Here is a 23,445-nt window from a genome sequence, read left to right on the forward strand (position 1 = left end):
ACAAGGTAGCCTTGCCAAGACACTGTTACAGCTATACGATAGCTGTAGGTAATGATGTCAGTAGGTTTGTCTGACCTTTGACCTGAGACAGCATATTTTTACAGTTAGGGTGACATCAGGCTCTGAGCAGGTAGCTTTCTGAAGCTCCCTGGCTGTTAAAAGCCATGCCGAGCTGAACATGCCAGATGGTAATGGCTGGTGTAGCCCCTGAGTTATAGAGGTAGTTGTAATCTTAGTGGCATTGTCTGCTCCAAGGCACCAGCCAGAGACTTCCTGGCTGCCGTCACAGACATTTCAATGTGACTGGGTACTTTTCTTGTGCACGTACACATGCTGTAAAACATCGCTTATCTCTCTAAAAACAAAACTCTGTGATTCACTTCACATCCACACGGGGGGATAAACTCAAAACACAGTGACATCATGACAACTTCCTGTTTCATCTAGTTGCCATGGGAGCTGTAATTTGCATACTTGAGTTGATTGGAGGATGATGAGTAATGGGGGGACTGGTCTAAATTTGCCCCAGAACCAGAACACAACTATATCCCTGTGTTGGCGTGAGCACCGGAAAGCACAACCAAACATGGCAGGAGCAGTTTTTTGAGATTTAACTCATGGTAATGACCAAAATGCTTCTTGTTTGATGCTGTGAGTTGTCAATGGGGAATTCATGGCATCATGTTGAAATGCATTTTTAGAAATAATGACTGTTATTTCTTCTTAATAACTTGGTCAAGTTACCTAAAAGGAAATTTTAAAAAGTTTAAAAAAAAAAAATTAAAAAGAAAAATTCTAACTTTCTCTATACTTGAGACAATTTGTCATTAGGAAAACTTCCTCCATTTGACATTTGAGAGGATAGAGTGTCTCTTTGATATCCCATTTCTGACTCAGTGGCAGCCAATATACAATATTTCTTTTAAAATGGAAAGGCTTATTTACAACTTTAATGAGAACTGAACGTCATTGCTTACATTGTTGTGGTGTTATACACCTAAAGCCTCCAAGCTTATTCTCTTATATGCAGAATTAAAAAATCTATTAAAAAAGAAAAAGGAAAAAAAACATTCTTTCATTTTTACTATATTAGCACTTAGCAATAGCTGGTTGTCAACAAGACTATTTAAAGAGAATAGTCTGATTATGTTATTCATTCATTATTTTTCTTTATATCTATTTTTACGAGGTATGGTACACTACTACTACTACTACTACTACTACTACTACTACTACTACTACTACTACTACTAATAATAATAATAATAATAATAATAATAATAATAATAATATCAACGTGTATCTCACAAGTACTTAATTTTTTGTTATTATTTTATCTAAACATATGTAGTCTATTATTTAAATTATTTATTGTAGACGTAGCCTATGAAAAGTAGGAAGAGTTTTTTTTTTGTTTTTTTTTAATCATCTGTCCAGTCGCTCATCTCCGTGTCCTGTCACGCTGCTGTTTGTGTGTCTGAGTCGGTTTGTCTGTCAGTCCGGGTCCATATGACACCACGTTGCTGTCCCGTCCCGTCCCCCTGCCGGCCGGTGTCGTAACCCCGCCCCCCTGCTCTCGGTACGGGACCGCAATGATTTAGAAGTTCAGGAATCCCACGTGACGTCATCGCGAGGGTGATGTAATGCTTCTGTAAATAGATCGTATTGTAATCGCGCTCCAGTCCAACGTGGTTCCTCTCTGGAGCGCCGCTCGTCCCTCTCCACTTGTAGGTAAGCCTCCGTTTACTTTCATTCACAAAACTTTAAACTCCGCCGCAACCGCTGTCCGCAAAAACTTAAAAAGTTGCCTGTCTGCGAAAACTCCCCACTTATTTATTTTTTGGCATTCATATAGCCAACTCTTTTCTTTCTTTTTTTTTTTTTTTTTTTTATCTTTTAAGCTGTAAAAGTTACCGGTGGGATTTTTTACGCTGGGTGTCCCGGTAGGAAAAGTCTTATCACCAAATGGACGGGTTGAGCGTCTATTTGGGGGGTGTGACAACACTCTCCGTACAGCTGTGCCGGGCTTGTTTATGAGTTGAACAGGTTGCTCGTGCAGTGAGGAAGAGAGAAGCGCCGGGTCACGATCTTGTCTTGGGACACGCACTTGCAACTGACCGCCGGAGGATTTAGGCGTCTGTTCAGAACCACTGCTTAATTTGAGCTGACTCAACTCCATGCCTGCTCGGCCCGGTACGGTGCTCTTGCCATGAGTCAGCTGTCAAATATGGGAACTTTGAAAAACAGTAAGTAACTGAAGTTCATCCTTTATGTAGGCTGGTTATTAATAATGAGTGGGGGAAAAAAAAAACAAAAAACAGTTCATTGTCAAATACAGAGAAATAAGCGTGAATAGGTTGCAACTTTGTTGTTTCAAAGCGGATAAAACAGTTATGAGCAACTTTAGAAGTGCTGTTAATCCATCTTTAATTCGCAACATGTCTGGTCTCTTGTATAGGATTTATGCCTTAAGGATGACGTCAGTGTGCATTGATGTAACCACTCTGACAGAAGGTTTTCTGGAAATCTGCTGAGTCTGCTAATCTCATGCAACCATTACTTAGTGGAGACTGTCAGTGTAAAAGTCATTTTTAAAAATGCTTTTTAAAAATGAAAATGACAGATTATGCAATTATATTGCAATAAAGGCACTTGTTTGGATTGTAGCCTACATAAAACTGTAGGCTGCTGTCATGATGCTTTTTATGCTTGTATTAACTGACAGGATATGGTCAATTTTCCATGTGCCTGGGCATCTGTTACTGGGTCCTTGTGTACACTTGCTTATTTGTTTTGTTTTGTAACACATATACACACATACACACCCATAAAATCACCTCTACTTGCTAGGGGTTGGAAAATGGGGGCTGAGGCAGGTTCAAACCTGTCAGGACTGTAGGCCCTGAAGTGCGGCCCTCCCTCTGCTGCCTCTCTTCCATTCATCACACCCTCCTACTTCTCTCTTCCTCTGTCTCTCTCTTGCCCTCTCCATTCCCCTCTCCTTCACCCTTATGCTCTGCACCCACCCCTTGGCCTCAAACCCTGCCACCCCCCCAACACATATGCACACTCTTTCCATTTCTTATGGAAGCATATATCCCCCCCTCTTTCCTGACTACCCTCTCTTCAGTTCTCACTCTTTCCCATAACATCAGGACCCACTTCACTGCCCTTGTCACTACACTTTCTCTTCTCATGCAAACCAAAGGTTCAAGAGTGAGTGTGCAAACACTTCTCACACTCATAATCTCCACCTAACATCACAGTAGTAATATTTCCACCTCCTGCTTTCGTTCATGGAAACTGTGAGGATAAAAAGTCAAGGAAACAGCCACCTTTTTTACCCGATGGGTCCTAGCTCTCAGCTAAGGAGGAACCTTTGAGGTCAGGGAGTTTAAGGCTTTCTTTAACATTGGCTGAACTCTTCATCAGTGGTTTAATATTTTCAGAGCCAAATTGAGTGGGTTGAGCTCGCCGTAGAACTCCAAGTTGGTTTATTATTGTTCCCTGTCCTGCATTTGTGTGGTATTTTTATCCTGTGATGACTTGATACAAGACCCAGTGAGCATTTGTCCTTTCATCACATTCACATTATTAACTGTGTCCTGATGAAAGCCTAATTGCAGGATAAAACAATTGCACTACACAGAGCACTTCACTGCACAACAGCCATGAAAAAGAGCTCATGAGACTGCAAGCCTCTGATGCTTTTCTATCTCTTACATGTTATTAGTATTATGAAAGGCTGCGGGGGAAAATGTGTGTATCATAGCTCAGTGCTTGTCTTGGTAAAGCAAACAGCAATCCTCTCACAAGACTGTTGAACTCCTGCTGGCACAAAAGGGATCATTTTCCTCGAGATGATGTTGTGTCTCAGAGTGAAATATCCATCATCTGTGGCAACTATCTCATTACACAGCTTCCACACGCGAGGCATGGTGTGTGAGTTATCATGCATTGTCCGATCAAATTCACACGTAAAGCAGAGAACGACAAGCTGAGTGCTAAATAAGCTCGGCTGGGCTGGAATAGGAAAGAGACTGTTCCGTTTCTGTGAGGAGGCTGCAAGTTAAAACATTGTTCTTACTTTTTCTGTTTGTGTAGGCCTGTGTATGACATGAATAACAAACAGGACAGGCCCTATGTGTGCGGCGCCCCTGGCTGCTCTCAGGTCAGTTGGATACAGCATGACGACCACTATCTAAGGCACAATAATAAACTAAGAATTAAAATACTTGAATTATGAAATAAATGAATATGACTTTTTGCGCAGTACATATGTAGTAATAAGATAACACAATCTGATCTCATTAACATATTTATAAATTCTCTAAAATACTGAACAGACTAAGAACATTGTGACTGTTTAGTCAGCTTAGAGGCATCAGCTGATTTACTTAAACAACTCATCTCATGTGTCACACAGCTGCATGAGCTTCTTCATATAATTCTCCCTCTGTCGGTGTGCTGCAGCGCTTCCAGCTGGAGGAGCATCTGATCATCCACAGACACAAGCATGAGATGACCTTGAAGTTCCCCTCCATAAAAACGGATTTGACTTTTACAGGTGAGGTCTGCACAGAAGACTAAGTGGCTTCATCTGACAAAGAACATTTTCTGATGTTTGTGCATCAAATTTCCACAGTATTCTTTGCATGTTTTGCTTGTTTAAATTAAGCATCTCCCCTTTTCATGCAGCCTTTATCTGCATGATTTTCTTTTAAAAAAAACAAAAAAAAACAAACAAAAAAAAAACTCTCATGCCACTCAGCTCAGGCTTCACACGTGACCCCTTGTCAGGATCACCACTTGATGAAAAAATGATGATGATATTTTATACAGTATGAAATCAGATAACAGTGATACAGGCGTTCTTCAGGTAGTCTAAGCTGTGAAATAGAGCAACTCATGTTGCAGCATGTACAGTATACCCATTCAGGCAACGTCAGACATGCAGGCACATTTTGATTTAAATAAAACAGTGGGAAAAGGGGCTCCAGGCTATGATTTAAAGCTTGTACAAAATACAGTCGTGACTCCATGTGTTGAGCAAAAAAGATACTAAAGGACAACAAACTTCCAAACCACAGTCTGTAATGCTAAGGTTTGAAAAGCAATGTTTAATTATCTACTGCTGTTGAAATACTTTAACCAAAATTAAAATGTTCTCACTTTAATTAGTTGTTTTGGTATTTATTGTTTAAAAAAAAATTTTTTTTTGAGTGCTACAATACATACTGTAGCTATAATATAATATAATATAATATAATATAATATAATATAATATAATATAATATAATACATTTTTTAATCAAACTGTCATTTACAGTGATTATCCCAATCTTGGGTAATAGTAAGACTCTACATGGAGGACTTTGATAAATTCATATGTATTTTCATTCAGCAGGATTATACCACCTGACACAAAACCTACAGTTTGTATGCATCAGTGTTTGATTTGATGCATTGATTATTTAGCAAATAAGTGGCAAGATCATGAGGATAGAGTTAATTACATACTGAATCATTGCAACAGTGGGTAAGTGCTACAACGGAACACCAACTCAGGCTCATGTCAAAAGAAATATAAATATATTATATATAAAATACAAATTACTCAAAAAGCAAATGCTTATATGTAGCTTGTCAGTTTGGCTTAAATGAAAGGCTGAAACGTGAATATCAGCATGAAACACTTTCATGAAATCTCTGAAACTGTAAAAAAAAACAAAAAACAAAAAAAAAAACAGCAACTTTTTTTTTTGTCCCATGATGCTTCACAAATTCTTTAACTTCCTCCTTTTCTTTCAAAGCTGTTTCCCAAAAAACTGAATTTTCATAATGCATAGAAGAGAAATGTCCTATATGAATAACTCAAATAATTATGTTATTCTTGGTCATCTTAGGTGCTACTGTGTTTGTTATAATAAAATATATAAAAAAGATCTTCCATCATTTGAAGCAACACCTTGTTTTTAACTTAGATGTTAAACTTATAAGCAACAAATTTGAACTTAAGTATTATTATCAGGTGCACATTATGTAACCGTGGAGTTATTAATTGCATCACTATGTCCAACCAGCTACATAGTCCCACAGTCAAAATGCTGTCACACACAAGAGTCTGTAACTATAGAAACAGCTGTCTGTCTGGATGTAAACATCAGTGTGAGATCTAACCTCTGCAGACTCTCCCGCTGGGTCCCTCTCCCCTGTGTCCCTATCCTGTAGCCTGTCTCACCTCCTGCAGGAAATCTCATGTCAAAACAAAGAGCCCAGCCGACCTCTGACCCCTGCATGTTTAGACGGGCTCGGAGAGACAGACTGATGTTATCAGAGAGCACAGCTTAGAGTCTCTCCTCTTTGCATTACAACCTGGACGATAGTTGATTTAGACAGCAAATGGGCTCAAACAAGAGAGGCTATTGTGGAGATTCCTAATGCTCACAATTATTGGTCTCCTTTATCTTCACTTTTGTGTAATGTTTTCAGACCAGACTCCGACACCAACAAGGTTTTTGCAGAATTGTGAAGATCTATTCAAGGAGATAGAGTTTCTTCAAACACAAGAGGACAACCACAAACAGGTAAATGTCAGAGACACAACCTCAATATTCTTTCTAAGCTTCAAGCAGGATTTTTGGGTTGAGTTTAAATGATCTTTAAGTGATACTCAGGACATAATGCAGATGGGTGACTTACGGCTGCCAGGAGGTCTGTTAAGCCTGCATTTGAGTGACGTTTGCTTGCGAGCCGGATTAAAGCAATCAGACTCAATTAGACAGCTGCAGATATCTGACCTGCTTGGAGGAAAGATAAACCTGGCGATCGTATTCTACCTTGTAAATTAAACAGCCAGTCATCAAACACAGAAGCTACCAAACAAATAAAAGCTTGCTTGCACCTACTACACATTACAGTCACCTTAATCTCATTTCATAATACTCCTGCTGTGCATGTGCAATCGTAACAGCATCCAATCCTACACGTTTTGCAAAAAAAAAAAAATCTGGCTTTGTTGCTCCTGCTTCTTCTTATAGACACTTTCTCACAATGGGCCATCTTGTATGAACCAACACCAGCTCAAACCCCAGCTTCAGCTCCAACATCCACCTCAGCTACAGCATCCACATCCCCAGCCACCACTACATCATCCCCAGCCACCGCTGCATCATCCCCAGAGTCATGGCTCCATGATGGCACCCAGCTGCAGCCTGGCTTCCCAGCAAGCTTTGTCCTCCTCCTCCTCCCAGTCTGGATCAGTCATTACACAGGCTCCTTCCACTCTAACACATTCAGGGTGAGTATAGCTTAGAGCTCATATACATATACATATACATATACATATACATATACATATACATATACATATACATATTTTACTTCACTACTTCATTTATTTAGTATTACTTATTTGTTCAACTGAATACAGATTTTCTTTTAATTTCCTTTTTCTCACTCTTCCTCCTGTTTTAGACATATTAGAACTCATTTTATCAGAACCGGATTGGCATTTCCCCCTGTATAATTCATAATTTCATTAATGAACTGAGAGGGAAGATGCAAATTTCTTTTCTTTACTACCATTTAGTAAAGGAAGAAAGCAGAAATGGTGAGTTACAATAATGCCCACTCTGTCGCACTGGCTATACCCACCCCACCACCCAGCTACAGCCTCTGTTATGTCTGTAAAAGCTCAGAACCAGACTGGAGTCTGTTAGCTCCTGGGCCGCTTCCATGGCTCCCTGGTTATCACCCATTTCAACTGACAGATTAGAGGAGTTCCTGTCTTTCATCTGACTGGCTCCCAACAGCTGCTCCCACTCTTCCTGGCAGTTTGGCTATGGATTTGCAAAACTCAGTAGACGCTTTGTTCTCAGAAATGTGGATTATATATGTGGTCATCCTGTTGAATGTGACAATATTGTTCAATTTATTCTGTTTTTGTTAAGTCAAAATGAAAAATTGCTAAAAGTTACATTTGCATGTCGATAATGCAAACGTAAACACTACGCTATCTTAAAAATGAACGTCACTGTTTAAAAGAGATCACATAACCAACACTTGTAGATAAAGTTGAGTTCAACTGCAATAAAACATTTTAGTATCTTTATTTTCATCTAATTTATTTCCCACTTTATGTGGAGTTTTAAAAGAAAACAAAATTTACTCCCACCTGCACCAAATCCAAGCATCTCAAGTTCTGTTTAGTTTACATTCTTTCTTTTTTTTTCCACTTACTTTCTCTTGATGGTTTGCAGCAGTTGTCTCATATCGCTATTACATTATTTCACATTTTTATAGATTTACATGAAAGAGATTTGAAATCTGCCATCACAACATGGAGAAGCTGAATGGAACTGTTGTGCAGCATTCATAAGGTGACAGAGAATTTATAGAAGCACATTACGGCCAGTTCAATAAAAATAATTCCTGAGTCAACATGATGAGATACTTCAGACTAATATGTTTTATTGCTGGTATCTCAAAATTGTGGAACATTCATTTTTGGGAATATTAAATAATTTTCTGAGAATTTCAAAATCCTCAGCAATCAGCATTTTTAGACTGCATATAATGACATTTAGAACTTATTATTTGGTGAAGTTTTGTATCATGATGACAATATATTTATTTTAATTATTAATTTTAAATCAGAGAGAAATTCAACATTTTCAAGTCATTTCGAGATACTTAATAACATTTTTTATGGATGCTTCAAAATGAGATGAACATTTATGTAAAGTTTATTTTGAGAACTGACTTTTCTTCATGTTTTAAAAGGTCAAGGTAATACTAGGTCGAGGGAAGAAAAAGATTGAATGATATGATAGTTCACATTAAATTAAAATTTATTTTTTTTAAAAAAGCATAACAATATCTATAATAACAAGAAGGGGACTTCACAACTTAAAGTCCAAATGCTTTTTGAAGGACCAGGTCCAAGTGCCTGAACTGGCAACAATGCTGAATCACTGTGGGACCACAAACAAAGCCCTTATATAGAAAACTTTTAAAATTATTAATAGGAATTATTAATACAGTTGTAATTATTAATTATATTGCTTCTAATAATTAATAATTGTAATTGTTAATAATAATATATTTGTTACTGTAAATATTACAGTATTGCTAGAATCCAACAGAAAATGCTTCATTGCAATTTAATGGTTTCTGGTTTAGCTGATATGAAGGTAGAGCACTGTAAGGGAAGACACATGTCAGCTGGTGTGTGCCTCAATAGTTTGTCCACCAGTGCACCCCAGAATTGTCAACTTTTCTTTAATTTCCCACTTTAGTCTTACAAATAAGCCCTTTAACCTCCTATCAACTGGGCTATGCCTGCTTCCAACACACTGTACATAAACAAAGTGTCTGTCACAACCATGTAGATGAGTCAAGGTGCCAGAAGTAAGTCAGTGACATAATAAGCTCCAAACATCTGTCCAGACCCAGGCAGGCCGCAGCAAGACAGTGGGAGAGAGCTGACAGTCGATTATGGTACAATAAATCAATGCCAGCTGAATCCAGACCACTTGTTAGCCAGTAAATGCCGCTTTGTGTTACTTAATGAACAAAGGATTTGGGAGTCTGACTGTTTCCTATAATATTTACCACCTGTTTCCACAGCAACCTGCTTTCTAAGTGTCTGGCAAGCAGCCTAGCAGAGCTGTTGTGGTTACATTAGGAAATGCTGTTTTGGTTTGTCTGTACTTTGTTGTGTGTTAATGGGGTCGCAAACTCCCCGATTCAGTAATGACGTCATTGCCAATGACCTCAGTGTGGCCACGGAGGCCCACGCTGTTGAACTGGTGGAGAGAGAGAACGGTTAGGTTAGCACATGGCACCCCGGATCTCTGCAGCCCCCACTGTGATCCCTTAGCTTCTCTCCTCCCTCTCAAGCTGTCACCTTTTCACAAATTTCTGTTGTCTTTGAGTTTTATCACCAGATAATCCTTTCCATTGTCATAACTGCAATGCAAGGTTCTCTTTATACAACAGGTAAAAAAACATTTTGAGTTTTAATTATTCAACATGTTGTCAACTCAACTGTTTCCTCTATAAAACTATTTAAAACAAACTTTGTAAAGACTTTAGATGACTTCAAGTGATGTGATCAATGCACCAAGAATATATTATACTGATCCTTCTTTATTGATTGATTCAAACACCATAACCAAAGTTCCTGTTAATGCCTACATTTTCTTTAAAATGAGCAATTATTTTAGACAGAAATGTACTTTTTTAAAATTTACTTTTATTTTATTTTATTTTTTGCACATATGTAAATAAGATTTCTACTCAGGTATTATTGCGTTCTAAGATACTATATGATCTTATCAGAGAAAAGGATTAAATAAGGCTTAAGAGTCCATCTCAAATGTCTACAAGTTTTAAGTAGTTCTACCAAAGATGGATATTCTGTCAATACTTCTTTGATGCTTGACAGTAAAACAGAAAACATAAACAAAAAAAGTCAAACTGTCAGCATTGTGTAAATTTGTGTGACAGCTTATCTTTTATTCTTCTTTTATCAAGGTATTACATTTTTTTTAGACTTTATGACTAATGGTATAAAGTCACTGTGGGACCCCAAACAAAGCCCTTATATACATACGTGTTTAAATTATTAATAGGAATTATTAAGATAGTTGTAATTATTAATTTTATTGGTTATAATAATTATTAAATTAGGCTTAAGAGTCCATTTCAAATGTCTACAAGTTGTATGTAGTTCTACCAATACTACTATCAATACTTTAATAAGTAAATGAAAATGTGCTCAAATCAACCATATATTTAAATATTACAATTGTTAACTTTAAAAATGTGGTTTTGCTCGTATAGTTTGTAGTTTGAATGATGAAAAGTAGAAACTTAGTCAATCTATTTCAACTTCATCTTTTGAAATATCTTAGTTGTGTTTCTTTACTTTTTCTATCTCAGTGTCACCTCCATGCGCCACTGAGACTCAGCTATAAATGTTTAAACTCGCAGCTCTCTGAACAAGGATTAGTGGAATTTAAGAAGTGGACAGCTCTGGTTTGACATGTTATTTTCTTTCTTTGTACCTGACCACAGGCCGGTTCCTGGGGCGCTGTCCTGCCTCCTCCACATGCGGAACAGACACAGACAACCTCTGCCAGCCTCCTTACCTGGCACTCTGCCAGACCCCGCCATGCAAGGGGCATCTGCTCAGCACATGACAGTAAGTATGGCAGGCAGCAATTATCATGTTCAGGTTCACGCGCCTTCACAAACGTACACTTTATCATTTATAGATGGAAGTATACTGACCTAAGATATCAAGCTGCCACAGTTGGAAATATTCGGTGTTAACAGAAAAATTCACTTTACGCTTGTGAATAAATTAAACACAAGTCTTTAAATCTAGATGATTCACTTGGACCTTGTTGGTTACTCAGGATACTAAAAATTAATGTTCACACATGCTGATGTGTTCTTTTCACACAACTGAAAGGTTATTTTTGGGTCAATATATATATATATATATATATATATATATATATATATATATATATATATATATATATATATATATATATATATTTATTTATTTATTTTTTTTTTTTTTTTAGAGAAACAGTTATTTTCTGCAATGCTCATACCAGCCCCCTGTTCAGAATCCCTCCCACTCTTCCTCCGGGTGCTGACCAATCCTTCAATGTCAGTTTATTTTGGCTAAAGCTGACAGTCAGTTGTCAAGAATAGAAGTTCCTAAAACCCAAAAGAGCTACTATCCACCTGTTTAATTGAACTTATCAGAGTAGACGATAGTAGATGATAACTAACAAGGTTTATAGCTTTAGCAGCGAACTATTAGTTGTTTGTTGACTTAGCCAAACCAAGATTAATGGGTGTATAGCTATAGCTAGGTGGGCTATAGAGTTTAAGAAATATCTATAGATTTATGCATACTGAATAAGGCAAAGATGTAGAGTCTCTGTTTATAAAAACTATTTGGGTTTAGTACGAACAAGTCTGTAAGTTGCATCCGAAAATGTGTGTTCTTTGTTTGTGTGACTCATCTAAGACCCCATACTTTGCAATCTGTAAAATATGTGTGGTCAGTGTTCCCAAAAACATGAATCAGCACCCACATGTATACCAATTAAAAGCCAGATTGTTTTTTCTTTTAGTTCAGATTAATTCTGATAAACTAGAATGTCTTTTTAGAGGTTTATTGAATGTTTAGAGAAGAAGTTGATGTATTTCTATCTTTATTATTCTTTCTTTATGTCTTGTGCTTCATCAAATAAGGAGATGATGAAAACCACAGTGCTTGTCACCAAAACACCCTGTGTTTATTATATGTGAAAATTTAAGGAGGGTATTTTCAAATTGAGCAACTTTCATACATTAGATTAATTCATATAATGATGTTGAAAGAGTCTCCATTTATACAAATCTGGTGAGTTGGGATTATATTTCAGTCAATATCGTACCTGTGGCGAACTAAAACACACCCTGTCTGTGCGTGTGACTTTTTTCTTCCTAATCGGAATAGACAGGAAACAGAGCGTAACTTGACTCTAATGCACACATCTGCACAGCTGTGGGTCACAGGAAGTCTATAGTCTATATGCTCTCCGTGATTGTCTTGGTTGTTTTATTTTCCTTGTGTCAGCTTGCTCTCGATTGCTTCCCTTGTGAATTTTGCATGTCCCCCTTTAAGGTGCATGTTGAATGAATTTTTAAATAAGTTTGTGCTATCAAAAGCAACTTCAAAGGGAAAACTGTGAACCTGCCTTGCATCCGCTCTTTCTTTCACAAAGGTTATGGCTTCTCGTCGCAGAGCTTGTATATAGAGTGGCAACTGAAAAGTAGTTTTAGATTGCAGACCCAGTCTGTTCCCATGTTCAAATCTGAAGCACTCTTGGTCACACACTATATATGAACGCACTCACTGATATAGTGCTTTAGGGTCTCACTTTAAGAATTACAACTAAACGCCAATCTTACACGAACTACATTATTTATAATTCTTGAGAGTGTGTGCCAAATAAAATCCATTTTCCACAGACTTCTTACTTCTAACTTCTCCTTATATAACTTATCACTTATCACATGTAACACAGTCTGAGTTCTGCATCTAAAGTGCAGTATTTAATTCTAATCAGGTGGTTTGCATTTCCAAGGTGTGAAATAGGACCCTGCTCCTTTAAAACCACATGAGGCATATTAACATGCCTCTGCTGTGCAGTAAGGCCGTACTTAGCTCGAGTGGAAAAGTAAACATTTGACAAGTGGATCAACATCTCATGTACAGTTTCGTGTCTTCATTCACTGATCCCTCCAGACAGAAATATCAACGTGGTGTGTCATCCAGGCCAAGGAGAGCTATGATGTAATCAGCAGAGCCACGTCAGGGTGTTTCTATGTAGTAAACAGAGCTGAAACACTCGTGTCCTGTCCTGCTTTGTGTGTGTGTGGCTGTGCAAGTGTGTTTGATTGGCACCCTGGTTAGTTGGTAAAGCTGGCACAAGACAGCCCAATGACCTCATCCTTGGCAGCCGCTAAATGTACTCCCTTTTTTCATTCCTGAATGGCAAAGAGAGACAGAGTGAGCGAGAGAGAGAGAGACAGACAAAAAAATATCTGCTTTTTCTCTTAAAGAAATATTGTGTAACAGCCAGTAGATAGCAAAACTGCCAGAGATGGGGAGTGAGGGGGGTGATGTCATGCTCCAAACATGGCCTCTCCCTCTCTCGCTGAGTGTGGGAGAAAGGTGAGATGAGGTTTTATTTAGCTTGTACAGTCTGTTTAGTCAGATGATACACAGGGATGATAAAGTTTGAAGGTATCAAGCTGCAGATGGCAGCAATTTTATTAGAATATAATTTCTCTTATCATCACTTGTCTTCACTGTTGTGAATAGTTAGGAGAAAGTGCAATGATGGACTATTGTGGGGGATTTTTTGCTGACAGTGGATGTACTTTTAATTTTCAGACATTAAAGAGAGCTAAGATATTATGGAAAGCAGCTACTTGATACTAGAGGGGCCAGTTGGCTCATATTTGATATACAGCCACCAAATTAGCTGATGGTAGCAGTTAAGCTAACTGTTACAAGAGATGGAAACTTTTTTTAAAAAATCTACTATAAGATCTTCATATAATCTACCAATAAGGCTGCAAGAAGAGTTAGTCGTTTATTCATCTAATCTGTTTGTGTTGTTTCAAATGCAAAGGGAAAAAAAAACAAAAGAAAAAAAACCCCAATATTGAGTTGTTATTTTCTTTCTTTGATTTTGAGATTAAACTTCTGAATCCTGAACTACTGGATTATTCTAAAGACAGATTATAGTTTCACTTTAAAAATATATATCGATAATTTCACAACAATGACTTAAGATCTGTTGTCATTCTTACTAGACTGACAAGTCCTGTGCCATTTAAATACAAACAAGGTAGGCTATTTAGAGGAAAAGAACAAGTGCTAAGCAGCTAACTAATGCTAGCACTGATTGCTATTACTAAGCTGCATGATCATTTTCTTTCTCTTGTCAACAAACCATTTGGAGAAAAAATATTTGTGGTTCACTGCATGCATCCTATTGAACCCTACAATTACAACTACAGTGCACACAAACTGGAAATTAAAGTCCAGAAAAGGAGATATTAGAGTCTCTTGGGAATAAGTTTATCCATTTAGAAAAACTAAGAGGACATTCTGACAGAAAACTGTCCTGGTTCACTGATTTTTAAACCTTCAAGCTTCAAGCAACAACACTTTTGGCTCACACATACACACACACACACACACACACACACGCACACATACACACACACACACACACACACACACACACACACACACATATATATATATATGTGGTGTAGTGCAGGGTATGTGGAGTATACCCACTTATATATATATATATATATATATATATATATATACATATATATGTGACAACCCTCATTTGGTCGATACTTTACTGAAGAACTATTCATTAAAACTTGTACAACTGATAGCTCTGTAGTTGGTAACATTGGTAACATCTATGATATTCCACCTAAATTAATAAGCATCCAAACAGACTGGAAGAAAATGACATGTTAAACTGCAGAAAATACCATCTGGTGTTAGAAGACCAAATTAATTTCCTTGTACATCAGTACATAATCAGTACAAATGTATCGCAGTGATGTAGTGGTCCCTCAAGAAGTGGGTATGCTCTCAGTTTTTTTACCTTAAAAAAAGAGAGAGAGAGGCCATGGGCATCAGAGTGCTAGACATATAAACATCTTCATTATGTCTATGGACTAACTGCTGGCTAACTGCACCAACATCAGTAACATTAGCTGAAATGCTGGTTGATGTAAATTTGTGGGGAAATTTGTAACCATAAAGGCATCACAGGGGCTTTAGAAATGGGTATACTCAATGCTAACTGAAATATAAGTGGGTATACTCCACATACCCTGCACTACACCACTGATGTATTGAACCATTTTGTCTTAACAATGAGGAAAGAAGCAGTTGTTAAGGAAGTCCATTTCTGTTTTTTACCCTTCAGAGAGCTAAACAGACGATGGGTCACCATTACCAACAGCATCATGCAGGAATGGTTCCCATGGGAACTGCGTCATCCATGGGACACATGATAGAGATGATGTCACAGCGCCACCAAGCACTTCCACTACAGCAACAGCACCATCCCCAACATCAACCTCAGCACCTTCATCATCATAATCCTCATCCTCCACAGCTTCCAGCACCGCCACTTAATTACCAACAGGGATGCCATCCTCCACCTCCACAACACTTGGGAGGCACACAAAGCCACCATCTTCATCAGTCAGGGAATGTACCACATGCTCAGGCTCATCAATCACCGCCTTCACGCCTGCACCAGAGCTCACCGCCAGCACCTCCGCTGTCAGCTCCAGCACAGGTGCAAGGCATTACATTGAACTATTTTTGTTCTTTAATTTTGAGTTTGCTTCATTTTCATCTTGTTTTGTCCAAATATTTTTTGTTATAGTTATCACCAGTTGCACAGCAAATGCACCCCTCTCAGCACGCAGTACAAGCAAGTGCCAGCTGCAGCGGTGGTGGTGGAGGAGGGACTGTGGGAGGTGGCCGTCGCAGAAAGACGTCAGAGCAGGACCCTGATGAGCGAAGGCAGAAGTTTCTTGAACGTAACCGGGCGGCGGCCACACGTTGCCGGCAGAAGAGGAAACTGTGGGTGTCATCGCTGGAGAAGAAAGCCGAAGAGCTGACACACACAAATCTACAACTACAGGTGGGACGTACTCTGTACAGACACAATTACTAACATTCACACAAAGTAGACAGGAAGATACTTACCATCATCTATCTATGTCTTCCCAGAATGAGGTGACGTCACTGAGGTCAGAGGTGGGTCAGCTGAAGCAGATTCTGCTCACCCACAAGGACTGTCCGGTCACGGCTCGGCAGAGAGAGGTACAGGGGTACCCCAGTGAGTAAAACCCCATAAACCCCTCACTTCTGTCTAGAAAGCTCAGCATCTTTTCCAGATCATCCTCTACAGTTGTTAAGGATATAATTTAGGTTCACTCTTCGTTATGTGTGCACCTTTTAAAATATCGCCATTGAATTAAGAACATTTCTACAAAGAAACCTTAAACGGTGTCTTACAGAGCAAAACGAAACAAAACAAAACAAAACTGCTTTTTACCCCACAGACCCCAAATGAAGCAATGCACTTTCATTCCTAAGGAGAGCCAATCAAGGCACAGCTCTGCACTATCAACTTTCCATTTAAAGGAATGATACCATATTTTGTCATACTACTTCAACATATTAAATTCTAATGATCTTGCACTCCAGACAGGTTAGGGTTAATGTTCAGATTAACATTTGACTGTTTTGAAAAATAGTAAAAAAAATAAATAAATAAATAAAAAAAAAAAAAAAAAATACAGTGCTCTTTGGCCTTAAAAAAAGATTATGTGCTTTAAAAGCATCAGAGAACAAAGTGTGATACAGTATTGCCATGTCCTATAGTCATATGTTTCTATTGTTTTCTTTTCACCTGTATGTACAGTATCAAATGTCAAATAAAAAAATAGATATTTTGATTTACTTTGAACTCCAATGGGTTTTTATTCATCAATTACATGTGCAAAATGAAGTGATGGCAAGGCTCATTCCAAGAGCGGACAGTTCGCCACATTATCAGTGACTTTGACAGCTGTTTCTGTGTCCAGCTGCAGGGGTGAGCTCAGGAGAAAGTCCCAACCCTGCAGGTCCTGGGTCTCATCTCCAAGACATCCAACACAACAGCATTTCCACCTCTACAACAGCTGTAGGCGACACCGGGCACATCCCCCCACCTGGGAACTAGTCTTCTACATTTAGATGAAATACTTAACTGGATTGAGAGGGATTTATAGATCCACTCAAGCACTGAAAAGTTTTTTTTATATTGTTGTCAGTTTTCTGGTTGAGGAGAAGACCAGGAGTAGAATTTTTCATATCATGTGCAAAATAAAACTATCTGTGAGCCTTCTTTAAAAAAAAAAAATTTTTAAAAATCAGTGATGGTAACATGGCAACTGGATCCTGTGTTCATGCAGAAAATGCTTGTTTCTGTTTACATCAATCTAACCATCTCATGTGACCTTCCACCTAAAAATATTGTTTGTTTGCAAATCTTGCACAAATTTTTTTTTTTTATAGAAAAAAACAAAACAAAACTCATTTTTTTAGTTTATATTTCTAAATGAGCAGCTGTTCTTGCACACCTTATGCCTTTTGTTTCAAGCAAAGGCCGCTTGCAATAAACAATACAACTGTGTGTTTTTTTTTTTTAATAAATAAAAGGTTTAAAGCAAAATTATGCTTTTAGCTTTGGAATTTCATAGTTTTGTAAATAGAAGTCAGTCCAATTTACATCTATGTTGGAAAAGCCATTTAAAAGACAATTGTACAGTATTTCCTGTAAGGCACCTTTTTTGTAACACAACTGCCTTGAGTCACCAAAGTACTATAAATTGCACTTCATGTCTAAAACCCTGACAGCTACTTTACACTTAATTACACATTTTGTATTGTAAAGATGTGGACAATCGCTGTAAATTTAATGCTAAAATAAAGACTTATTCTGGTATTTTGATGTGATTTTTTAATGACTATTTGACATAGAGCTTTTTTGTCTGTTTAAGAACATGAGACTGGTTATCAGGTTGGCTCTGTAGACATTGTGGTCTACTCTGCCATCTAGTGTCTACTTTTGTCAGTGATGTTTAACCACAAATCTGTCAGAATGACGAAGGTTTTGTGGTACAAAACAAAACCACACATATAAATTTGTCATTATATAATGTAAGATATGCACAAAAAGGAACTTATTCCTTTTTTTATATAAATTGTATATTAACTAATGATAGTTTGTCCATTTTTAGCGGTCATTTATCCATGCAGAATATCTGCGATTGCTCTGTCCTTAGCTGTAATGTCTGACATGTCAGTTGAGCTGATGATATATATAATTTGTGTGCATGCATGTCTGCGTGCAGAAGTGTTTTTGCATGTGAGTGATTTTGACTAAATGCTGCAAGGAGACACTCCACCCTGTTGACTCAAACAAAGCGGCTGCTAACCATTTCCAGACATCATTCTGACAAGCTCACATAGTTGTGTTTCCAACAACTTATTACCAGGTTTATTTATCTATATTTTAAAATACAACAAAAGGGGTAATTTGATATGACTACTGTAGTAAAGATGGACAGATTGTCTCCCTGAGACTCATGAGCAAAAAAATGTTGTAGCGTCAAAGTTTTTTTCAAATCTTCTTATTGTGTGAATACTTTGTATTTCACATATAAACAGCATGTAGTAGGCTGCGTCTTATATATTTCCTGAATCCTTGGAAAAATAATCTTTTCACTCAGTAGCCATGGAAACGGCATTATGTCTACCATGAATAAACAATCCACACTGAAATGAAAATCTGTCACATTCTTGGGAATTTTACTTCTTTGTGTAATGCACAATTATATAAAGACCCATAATTAAAGTATAAAACATAAGTTTTTTTTTTATAATGGTACAAAAAAGTACAAGTTTTTTTTTTTTTTAACCTGCCATCCAGCAGCCATTATTACATTCTGTACAAAAAAATAAGACAATACAATGTCTGTGAATTCAGTATTAGCACCATCGTTGAAATCAGTGGTACAACATTCATATGTGTACACTTGAGCTCATAACATTAAGAGGCACTCGCAGGTGCACGGAAATGAAAGAGGAAAGGCGCAAAGCAGGAAGGGGAAGTCAGCAACTGGATTTCCTTTTGAGTCTGGAAAGAACCTTATTAGTTCAGCTGTTATGCAGACAGTTTACTCCAGACAGAAGCTGTCACGTGAGTTTTTTTTTTTTTTAGCTGCAAAGAAGCTTATAGTATAATGCTGCAGAATGTCTGTTGAAGAGAACAAAGATGTAAACCATAAGTAAGTGTACATATGTCTATGCTGTACAGTGTCAATATTTACAGGTCTGGGTTCGTTGAGAGGCTGCTACAGGTCACTGTCTCTGCGAACGCTACAGCTGTCTAAAAAGCGATCACAAGGGAACTCAATGAGGTCTCCCTCCTCTAGTGGAGCAAGTCGTGCTGGTCGACTGCTCTGGTAGCTGGTGAAGTCAGTGGACACTGAGGCAGTTGCCATGGCAGGGCGAAACGGTCTCCTGGTGGAGTACATGTGCCGCACGTGGACGGCCGACTTCCTCTTCTGCAACTTCTTTTTCAAACTCCGTCCCAGCCAGATCCCACCGATGACGAGCAGCAGAATGGCGTTCCCTGCCAGGGTTGCTATAGTTACCAGCTGGAGGTCAGAGGTCAACGCGGCTCCATGGCTTAGCTCCTCAGGAAGGGTGACCAGTCCTGCACAGTGGTCCCGTGGTGCAACTTGACACACAGATCCAACAACCACTCCTTCCACACAGACCATGTAGGTGACTCCTGAGCTGAGTTCTCGAAGGGTTACAGACCGAGATGCTCCACGTGCGTAAACATAGCGAGGGAAACGATCAGGGGTGCCAAATCTGTCAAACATAACACGATAGTGGACTTCATCTAGGCCTGGTTTTAGTCTTGGTGTGTAGGGATGATGATCCCTTGTGGTCCAACACACAGTTACAGTACTGGATGTAACTTGATCCACTGACACATTAGCAATAAAATAGCGGTTGAACAAGCATGGATCTGTGATTACAGGCAAATTCTCGTCCTGATCTGACCTCAGAAGATCAAATTTTGCTCCTGCCTGGGCAGGAGAACTCGTACTGAATCTGATGTTAATAGTATGACTAGATGTGGAAGTGGTTGATGGATCAGTTTTGGAAATAACATTTGACTTGCGTCTCCCCTTGGCACGCTTCCCACCTGCTTCTGCAGCAGGTCGTGACTCCCTCTTTGGTTTCTTTCCTTTTAGGATAGAGGATTCTGCAACCTCTGGACCCCTTTGGTCTCCTTGGACACCCACATCTTCCTGTCCCTCTCTTTTCCTTTTTTCTCCTTCTCTCCTCTTCATGGTTTCATCCCTCCTCGGATTCCCCATATTTTCCTTTTCCTCTTCTATTGTGCTGTTTCTCTCACCAGTTTGCAGAGTGTCTTCACCTTTCTTCCCTTCATCTTTTGCATCTAACACTCCTCTCACTCCATCCTCCACCTTGAATACCACACCGCCTGACCGACTCTCTTCAGGCCCCGCTCCATTCTTACAAAATTGGCTCCAGTTGCCAAGGGGCTGCAACTGGGAGCTATTCACATAGTCCAGATATTTCCCTCTAAGGCTAGCTGGGTAATGACACTGCACAAATACTGTCAACAGTTTGCCCTGAGAGTGTGCAGCAGTCATCCATCTCTTCAGCTCCTCCAGGCGGCAATCACATGTCCAGTTGTTGCCATGGAGATCAAGGTCATATAGTACATTGTTGAGGACGAAAATGTCACCAGACAGACTGGTGAGAAAGTTGTTCTTTAGCTTAAGTACTTTCAGGTGTTTAAGTCTGGAAAAGGCCAAAGAGTCCACATTAGTGATTCGGTTTCGGCTGAAATCCAGCTCCTCCACACGCTCTAGAGGGTCAAGGAGACCGGCAGGGATTTCCATCAACTCATTGCCATCGATCAGAAGCTCTCTGAGGCTTGACAGTCCCCTCAGAGTGTCTTTGCCCAAACGAGAGATTCTGTTGTTGCTAAGGGAGAGCTTGGAGAGCTTTTTCAGGTTTTTGAAGACATGGTTTTCGATGTATTGGATTTCATTGTCAGACAATAGCAAAGTTGTTAGAGCTCTGAGCTGAGAAAATGTAAGGGCACTGCGCACAGCTCCCTGCTTGTTGTGGGCCAGGTTTAAAAAGCGCAGGCTACTCAGTTTGGAGAAGGCATTTCTATGTATGTGCTGCACTTTGTTGGATTCCAGGTGAAGATAATGTAGACTTGTCAAACTTTTAAAAACAGAGTCCTGCAAAACTTCTATTGCATTACCATCCAGGCGTAATTTAACAAGATTATCCAAGTTAGAGAAGAGTGCTGGTGGGATTTTCCTAATGGCATTGTTATTTCCATAAAGAATAGTTAGTTTCTTTAGTGGCTGCAAAGTTCCAACAGGTACAGCTGTTAAAAGATTATGTCCCAAATACAATTCCTCCAGGTTGGAAAGTTTCTCAAATGCTTTTGGATGAATATTTACAATCTGATTGTATTGTAAATTCAGCCTTACGAGGTTGATGTACCGCGTGAAATCGAAGGCAGAGATGTTGGCGATAAAATTACCCCCAAGGCTGAAGACCAGCTTGTCATCAGACACCGTCGCTGCGGATTTGGGCACAGTGCGCAACCCGCGGTTGGTGCACATGAGGTGCTGTGAATGCTGACAGTCGCAGCGTTCGGGACAGAAGTCCATCGCCGGTGAGGGAGATGCGAACCCACAAAGCGACAGCAGAAAAAAGCATATCCTTGTTGTATCCATTCCCACGGCACGGCTGGTATAGCCACAAAGAGATGCAGCATTCGCTTTCATTCGTGTTCAGGTGCAGTGGCCGCTTTTCTCTGTCATCCTGCAGACCGAGCCCTCCATTTCTCACTTGTTGCGCCAAATGCGTCCTACATTTTACGCACACATCATGGTTGAGCTGCAGCATCTAAACAGCAAATCAATTAGTCCAGCGCGCTCTGGTGCTGTCTGAGGAAGCGCTCAAGTCAAGCCCCCAGCGAAAAAAACCCCCCAAAAACTGGTCATCTGCAGTGAATTACAGAGTTCAGGCGCTCAGCGCGCGCGCACACACACACACACACACACACACACACACACACACACACACACACACACACACACAAATACTCACACGTTCTATAAAGTCCCTCCCCTGCAACTCTGCGACCCTGCCAGAACCAGATGTGCACATTTCTTGACGCACGCAATCCAAAACTGCGCGTGCACGCAGATAATCAAACGCACACAGGCTTGGGGGAGGCGACTGAGAATCCCTGTGACCGAGTTTTGTGCGCGCCCCCGCAGCTACCGGGGGTCTGGATCGAGTCCATGGTATGGACAAAGCAGACAGGAAGATATCCTTCCCAGGGAATCCCACGAGAACTCCTGACTTTTTTCTTTTGTTTTGTTATTTTTCTTTTAACAAACTATATGCAAAGCAGCCACATAGATTTTGCAAAGCCCCAAATGCATAATCCATTTAGGAAGTTTGATATAAATAAAACAGAATTTTAATTTTCTTTCTTTTTTTTTCTTTGTATGTGTGCTAAAAGAATGTGGAGACAAATTAGCAGTGCCAAGGCAAACACATCAGCAAAATTTGCATTCACTTTGTACAGTTGGAGTACCATTATCAGGCGTAACTGCAATGCATAGTCTTTCATTAACATGCCTTTTAATTGATGGGGGGGGGGGGATCCTAACAAGCATAGATGGTTCCCATTTCCAGATGAAGAATTCAGATCGACAAGCATGTGTTCAGACTGAGGGGGAAATGTGCCAAATCTGAGTTAATGATCTTAAATTTACGTGTGCATGTGTGTGTGTGTGTGTGTGTGTGGGGGGGGGGGGGGTTAGTAGTATTTATACGATGGCAGAGGCTGCACAAAACCCACAAGTGGACTTCATCATAGTTGCAGGTTGTTTTTTTTTTTTTAAAGGTTAAACCGTTTTTGAAAGAAAAACCTTTAATGGTTATATACCGTTTCCTGCCGCTGACACAGGAAAGTTTAACAGGTTATTTTGTTTTATCTCCTTCAATATTGAAATGATAATAGAAAACTGAGAAATTATAAGTTAAAGGGAGGAACATGGAGGCAAATAGGAAACATTGTTCTGAGGAATATGCTGAACTGATCCAGTTGACGGGGGAAAAAAAATAAAGACCTACGACACCTTGAAAGACAAAAAGCACAATTTTCAGTCAAAAGCACT

General features: G+C 39.2%; 2 protein-coding genes across 4 annotated transcripts; one reads left to right on the forward strand and one right to left on the reverse strand.

Moving 5' to 3' along the window:
* The first annotated feature begins 1,715 nt into the window (after positions 1–1,715).
* Positions 1,716–18,125, forward strand: LOC306770237 (cyclic AMP-responsive element-binding protein 5-like). 3 transcript variants are annotated; one of them, XM_079259077.1, is made up of 10 exons: positions 1,716–1,731; positions 4,105–4,171; positions 4,474–4,567; positions 6,493–6,587; positions 7,041–7,300; positions 11,083–11,209; positions 15,546–15,923; positions 16,014–16,274; positions 16,364–16,472; positions 17,224–18,125. In XM_079259077.1, exons 2-10 carry the CDS (start codon positions 4,118–4,120, stop codon positions 17,358–17,360), a joined length of 1,515 nt encoding a protein of 504 aa, XP_079115203.1. In that variant the 5' UTR covers positions 1,716–1,731; positions 4,105–4,117; the 3' UTR covers positions 17,361–18,125. The 3 variants fall into 3 exon arrangements, with proteins under 3 accessions (XP_079115203.1, XP_079115202.1, XP_079115204.1); XM_079259076.1 differs by lacking the exon at positions 1,716–1,731 and adding an exon at positions 1,783–2,246; XM_079259078.1 differs by lacking the exon at positions 1,716–1,731 and adding an exon at positions 1,783–2,246 and having other exon boundaries at positions 16,364–16,456; positions 17,224–17,374.
* A 612-nt stretch (positions 18,126–18,737) lies between these two features.
* Positions 18,738–22,188, reverse strand: tril (TLR4 interactor with leucine-rich repeats). The gene has a single exon (XM_079259019.1). It carries the CDS (start codon positions 22,036–22,038, stop codon positions 19,537–19,539), a length of 2,502 nt encoding a protein of 833 aa, XP_079115145.1. The 5' UTR covers positions 22,039–22,188; the 3' UTR covers positions 18,738–19,536.
* Positions 22,189–23,445: the final 1,257 nt, after the last annotated feature.

Source organism: Telmatherina bonti (assembly GCF_933228915.1).
Source record: "Telmatherina bonti genome assembly, chromosome: 19".
Classification (NCBI taxonomy): domain Eukaryota; kingdom Metazoa; phylum Chordata; class Actinopteri; order Atheriniformes; family Telmatherinidae; genus Telmatherina; species Telmatherina bonti.

Excerpts from the sequence above, each read along its gene's own strand:
- LOC306770237 (XM_079259077.1), top strand. The coding sequence starts at position 4,118 with ATGAATAACAAACAGGACAGGCCCTATGTGTGCGGCGCCCCTGGCTGC. Across the intron at positions 6,588-7,040 it reads AAGAGGACAACCACAAACAG|ACACTTTCTCACAATGGGCC; the intron begins GTAAATGTCAGA and ends TTCTTCTTATAG. Across the intron at positions 15,924-16,013 it reads CGCTGTCAGCTCCAGCACAG|TTATCACCAGTTGCACAGCA; the intron begins GTGCAAGGCATT and ends TTTTTGTTATAG.
- tril (XM_079259019.1), bottom strand. The coding sequence starts at position 22,038 with ATGAAAGCGAATGCTGCATCTCTTTGTGGCTATACCAGCCGTGCCGTG.